The 5,846-nt window shown below is 39.4% G+C and overlaps 1 protein-coding gene across 2 annotated transcripts in view; it reads right to left on the minus strand.

Annotated features, from left to right (window-relative positions):
- Positions 1 to 4,792, minus strand: part of LOC117956488 (CD209 antigen-like protein E) — a 126,038-nt gene extending 121,246 nt beyond the window's left edge. For both annotated transcript variants that reach the window (XM_034891583.1, XM_034891582.1), the window contains exons 1-3: positions 4,537 to 4,792; positions 4,289 to 4,399; positions 1,035 to 1,124 (exon numbers count right to left, since the gene is read on the minus strand). In XM_034891583.1, coding sequence (XP_034747474.1) covers positions 1,035 to 1,124; positions 4,289 to 4,399; positions 4,537 to 4,687 — 352 coding nt within the window. In that variant the 5' untranslated portion in view covers positions 4,688 to 4,792. The remainder of the gene's footprint in view (positions 1 to 1,034; positions 1,125 to 4,288; positions 4,400 to 4,536) is intronic.
- Positions 4,793 to 5,846: the final 1,054 nt, after the last annotated feature.

Here is a 5,846-nt window from a genome sequence, read left to right on the forward strand (position 1 = left end):
GTCTCTTTCTCATTTTATTAGTAATACAGCGTCTCTTTCTCATTTTATTAGTAATACAGCGTCTCTTTTTCATTTTATCTGTAATACAGCGTCTCTTTTTCATTTTATCTGTAATACAGCGTCTCTTTCTCATTTTATTAGTAATACAGCGTCTCTTTTTCATTTTATTTGTAATACAGCGTCTCTTTATCATTTTATTAGTAATACAGCGTCTCTTTTTCATTTTATTAGTAATACAGCGTCTCTTTTTCATTTGATTTGTAATACAGCGTCTCTTTCTCATTTTATTTGTAATACAGCGTCTCTTTCTCATTTTATCTGTAATACAGCGTCTCTTTTTCATTTTATTAGTAATACAGCGTCTCTTTTTCATTTTATTAGTAATACAGCGTCTCTTTTTCATTTTATTTGTAATACAGCGTCTCTTTTTCATTTTATTTGTAATACAGCGTCTCTTTCTCATTTTATCTGTAATACAGAGTCTCCTGCAGCGGCCAGCGGGGCGGCACAGGGATCGTAGCGTTCGCTAACGTTAGCTTCTTGTCTTATCTGGGGTCTGAGAAACAGGAAACTCATCAAAGTAGGTGTGCACAAAGCTATTTTCCGATAAACTGTAGTTGTCATAGTTCAAGATGCCAGCATGAGTTTGGTTTTCATGTTTTAGTTTTTCAGCCTCAGAGGAGAGAGAGCGGCTGACTGCTGGCCTGAGATCAGTAGAGTAGACGGCTGTGCAGAGACGTGTAGAATTACGACATTTCATTAACAGCTGATTGACCGCTGCTACATGCATATAGCAGAAACCCTGCATGTGCACGTGTGGTGCTGATGTTGGGTGATGTAAATCATGTGGTACCGGAGTGAATTTGACATAAAATCAGTATATGTCAGACTGACCGGCAGGTCGCTGGTCATGGCCGATGATGTGAAAATCGTCCAATTAAGGTCATCAGCTGGTCAATCAATGCATCTCTACAATCAAGGTCTATGATGTAAATGTGTATAATACAGGAGTTTACTGGTTTTTAACTTTTTACCTTCAGTTCTGTTCTTCAGCTGCTTTACTTCATCCTGTAACTGAGTGTAGTTGTTTCTCAGTTGGTCGTATCTGGTCTGCAGCAAAGTGTCTGAAAGATGAATATGAAAACCATAACAAAGTTAAAAAAGACCAGCAACACCAAATCATTCTACTTCAAACTAAAGACAAATATTCAGGACATAAAACCAAAGTCTTTGTTTTGTTGGAAATGAGCCAAAGCTTGTATAAGGTGTCATTAGTCTGACTTTCCCAAACTGAACATGTCTTTAGTCCAAGTGTCTCTCTTCCTGTTTCCACTGACAGGGTTTCCTTGCTGAGTGGTGGTATAAAGGAAACGTCCTGGTAGTCAAGGGTTGTGTTGATAAAGTTTCATCTGAATGTTAACACAGAATGAAGACCCCCGTACGTCTTACATTGGGATCGGGTTAGGAAGGGATCTCTTGTGGAGACGGGTGTGGCTGCAGCCTGGAGCGTCCCATGTCATGCCGTCTTGTCTCATGCCGAGGTGTGTCCAACGGTAAATTCAGAAAAATACAAAATCACGAATAATTTTCCAGACGGAGTTACGGGTAAATTTGTGACCACGTTTGTTACAATCAATTGAAAAACGTTAAAAACTGTTAATGTAACAATTTTACCATTCATGTAGTTTGCTCATTTCTGAATGTTATGGTTGTGTTGTTCCATATTAACGTAGCTACATCTGATGAAACCTGCATCAGTGACGAAGCCCTTTCTGCCGACTAACGGCAGGATTTGCTGAGGAGGGATAACAACGATCTGCACACAACAAGAAGAAGAATACAAAAATAAACATGTTACACTCTTTCAAAGACTTTTTAATTTTTTAAATTCTATATTGTTTTCACACTTCACTGGGACATTGCTGCAAATACAACTATATATTTTACATATCAATTTTTAAATATTTAAAAAAACACCAAATGTTTTATTCATTAGCATCATAGTTGACGCAAGCTCTTACTTTGAAAAGTAAGAGAGATATAGTATTTTTTTCCGGATGCAGGCTTTTATTCTGAAAAGTAGAAGCTCAGGATGGCAGAAGGATTTTTTTAGTTTGCCTATAATCTGCATTTATTTTATAGACGGACATATATAAGTATATGTAAATATATATAAGTGTTTTATTCATCAGTATAATAGTCTGCATTTATCTTGTAGACATATTTTTAAAAGTAGTTTATTCATTGGTATGATTGCCGATAAAAAAAACACCAAATATTAAAAGTATTTTATTCATTAGCGTGATAGTTGAAGCAGGCTTATTTTATTCCAGACGATAGTCTAAATTTATCTTGTCAACACAATCGTAACATTCAGAAATGAGCAAACCATATGAATGGCAAAATTGTTACTCTTCAAAACCACTTGAAAATATATGCTTTTCTCGCCTACATTTTTACCCCCCAAAAAAGTAAAGTAAAACATACTTTTGACCTCTGGGATGACCCTGAGTTCATTGGGAAGTTAACACTCTCAACTTGTTGTTTCTAGTGGAAGTGTGACACTAGGCCTTACTGACACAGAGCTACACAGGTTAGAACACAGAATTTCTATTTCCCTCCAAGTAAATCATCTGTAAAATTAATAAAAAACACTACTGTAAGCATATTATAGGGGCTATATACAAAAATAGTACCCTAGCCACATGTCTCAACTTAGAACAGAAAAAATCCAGAAAAAAATACTTAGAAAATGGATTTTATATGAATTCATTTCTACAGGTATGTCTTTGCGTTTTTCTTATTTCTTATTTCTAAAAAAGCCCAAAAAGTGCAAAATACAATACTTCTGAAATACAACACATCTACATCACTCAGACACATACCTGTAATAACTGCATGCATAGATTTATAGGAATAACTAATCATAATTTGATGAAATGGTGAAATGCCATAAGAAGGCCATATTTTTGCTTTGACACAGCTGGAGAAATCACAGGGTTACATTTTTCTGGTCATGTTTGGTATCAATCAACTCATCTTCTTAGTGGCTACACAGGGAGGCTGAATTCATAATGTTTGGTTGTAATTTGATAGAATAGCTGTCAATATTTAACCAAGACCCTCCTCTGTAAACACTACTACTTCATTGGCTTCCACAAAGGACTTCAGGCTATCCACCTGTGTGCTGAGATCCAATGTGGGTGCTTCAGGACAGACGGCAGAAGCGATCAAAGTCCAAAAACGATGGACTGTTCAGCTTTGTTTATGAGGAAACTCGGCCAGAATTTACAAGATTGTGAGGGGACCAGCTCGTTTTGGATTAAAAGGAAAGGATGAACTTATTCTTTGAACTGTTGGCGATGTAGGAAAAAAAAGTATATGACGATCTTTCACCATTGTGGATAAAGACACGAGGACAAAGGTAGGGATGCACGCTCGACTTTAGACAGAAACGGTGCTGTGTTTCTTTACTTCATAGCGTGATTATAACCGCTGTAAGTCACCTTATGCTTTGTGTGTGGGCTAAATGGAATCATGAGACTTTAAGCTTTCTAATGATGTACTGTATGAGCGGGTTTGCAATTCATGAATGAAGAACACGTTGTCTCTTAAAGTGGAGACACGTACCGGCACAATGGTCGTGGAGACGTTAGTTTTTAACGTTTTTAAATTGTTTGCAACAAACATGGTCACGAATTTACCCGTGACTCAATCTGGCAGATTATTCGCAATTTCGTATTTTTTTCCCTCTGAATTTACCGTTGGACACACCTCGGCATGAGACAGGACCGCATGAGACAGGACGCTCCAGGCTGCAGCCATTCACTCTTGCTCTGTGTTGAGCTCTCTGTTTTAGAGAGAGAGAGAGAGAGAGAGAGAGAGAGAGAGAGACAGAGAGAGAGAGAGAGCTAGAGAGAGAGCTAGAGAGCTCAGTGTGTGTGTCTGAAAGCCGAGTTCCTGTTTTAGTGCCCGTCTCTTTAAGACCCCTCCTGTAAAAGCCCAGTCTGCTCTGATTGGCTCATTTAAAAAATATGGCGCCACTATGCAGACGTGGTTGTGAAGCAGTGGGCGGAGCTACTCAGAAAGGGGAAGTATATTCTAATGAGCCTGACTGTGACAGAGGAGGAGGAGTTAGATGTGAATAGCTTGTTGAATAGTCTTATTTCCCAGTTGGTGGGTTGGTAGCACTCCTGATGCCCAAATGTATATAAGAACTGGAAAAGTATGTTTTCATGACATGTCTCCTTTAAGATATGACAGTTTGTATTAAAACATAAATACTCACAGCGAATGAAGACTGCAGCCAATATCAGAAGATAAAACCCTCCCAGAGTCACTGCAGCAGCTTTGAGACGCCTTCTGTTGTTGGCTGCAGGCTTGTTTTGAGTGTTTGGTCCTACGGAGACAAAATACATCCAGAACAGGACTTATTATGTTTGTTTGATGAAATATTATTCAGTATGTAATTGTTCTAAACCCACACGTAAACTGAGATGAACTTCCTCTTTACACCAATCATCATTTCAGACTTACCGGCTCTTTGTGGCCCGAGATCAGCGTGATGCTCTTCCTCCTCTAAGATCTCCAGCTGACTCTCCTCTTCCTCTCCGCTGGTCTCTTGGACGTTTCTGTTATATCTCACATTCAGGCTCAAACGTGGAGCAGCGACAGCGTCTGCAGACATCTTGACCAACTGAAAAACTGAACTGAACGAACTCTCCGTCTCACAGTCCGTCTTTAAGTTGGTCACGCCTTTAACACAGGAAGTGGCTGGAGCACGAACCAATGAGACAGATGCAGGAAAAACCCTCATACATGTTCTATTGTTGGACTTAACATGAAATATGACTCACACCGCAAGAAATAAGCATGTCTATGTATATCTATGCATATGCATAGCTGAGTTCACACCTTTCTGACACAGGAACTGTTCTTATTCTTGGTCTCTCTGTTAGAGGAAGTGCAGTAGAAGTGTGCATTTTAATGATGAGTGAAACAAACAAAACACATTATAGACCATTTTCCTTACTAATAACTTACTAAGGGTCTGTGATGATTACCTGAAGTTCATCTAGATGGAAAATGTGTAATAATTTATGGATGTGTGTGTGTGTGTTAATGGCTAGTTATCTGAAGTGTTGTTGTTGTGTCTGAACCTACAGTTATTTCTCTTGTGGCTCTTTTGGTCAGTTCCAGCTTCAGGTGCATTACCACCACCATCTGGACTGGAGTAGTACTGACTCTCATTTGCATGTAGCTCTGGAGAACTGACTGAATCAGATCAGTGACGTGGCTAACATAAACAGTATGTGGCAAAGTGGATTAATCCAGAAATTAGACTCTAGAAATGATGAGTGTAAATGAGACCTTGGTTAAAGGAGCTCTAAGTGATGTTGGTGATGACGGCACTTCTTGTTGACGTTAGAAGTATTTTCAACAAAACAAGACTTGCTCGCCCCTCCCTCTCCTCATCCCATCCCCTCTCCCCCCCTTCTGTGCTTCCCCCCCCCCCCCCCCCCCCAACACACAAATCCTTCTTCTCGGATATTGGCTGCAATGCTGTTTGGGTATGCTTCGTAGTGCAGGTTGGCACAGTTTGTATTTGTTGGCGTTTGTAGAGACTGGGCTGTCTACAGAGACCATGTTTATTTACAGCGTGTTCAGGGGACAGGCAGCTAGCGCAAGGAGATGTTTGCTGGATGTAAAAACAAATGTAGCCTAAAACACGCGTGACATCCTTTAGACAAACTTTAAGGCAAATCACAGAAAAGCCCAATATGGATGTGCCTTTGTCGTTATTGACGCTAAAGGTCTCTTTCTGCTTAATGTAACACACGCTGGGT

Source organism: Etheostoma cragini, chromosome 14 (assembly GCF_013103735.1).
Source record: "Etheostoma cragini isolate CJK2018 chromosome 14, CSU_Ecrag_1.0, whole genome shotgun sequence".
NCBI classification, from domain to species: Eukaryota; Metazoa; Chordata; class Actinopteri; order Perciformes; family Percidae; genus Etheostoma; species Etheostoma cragini.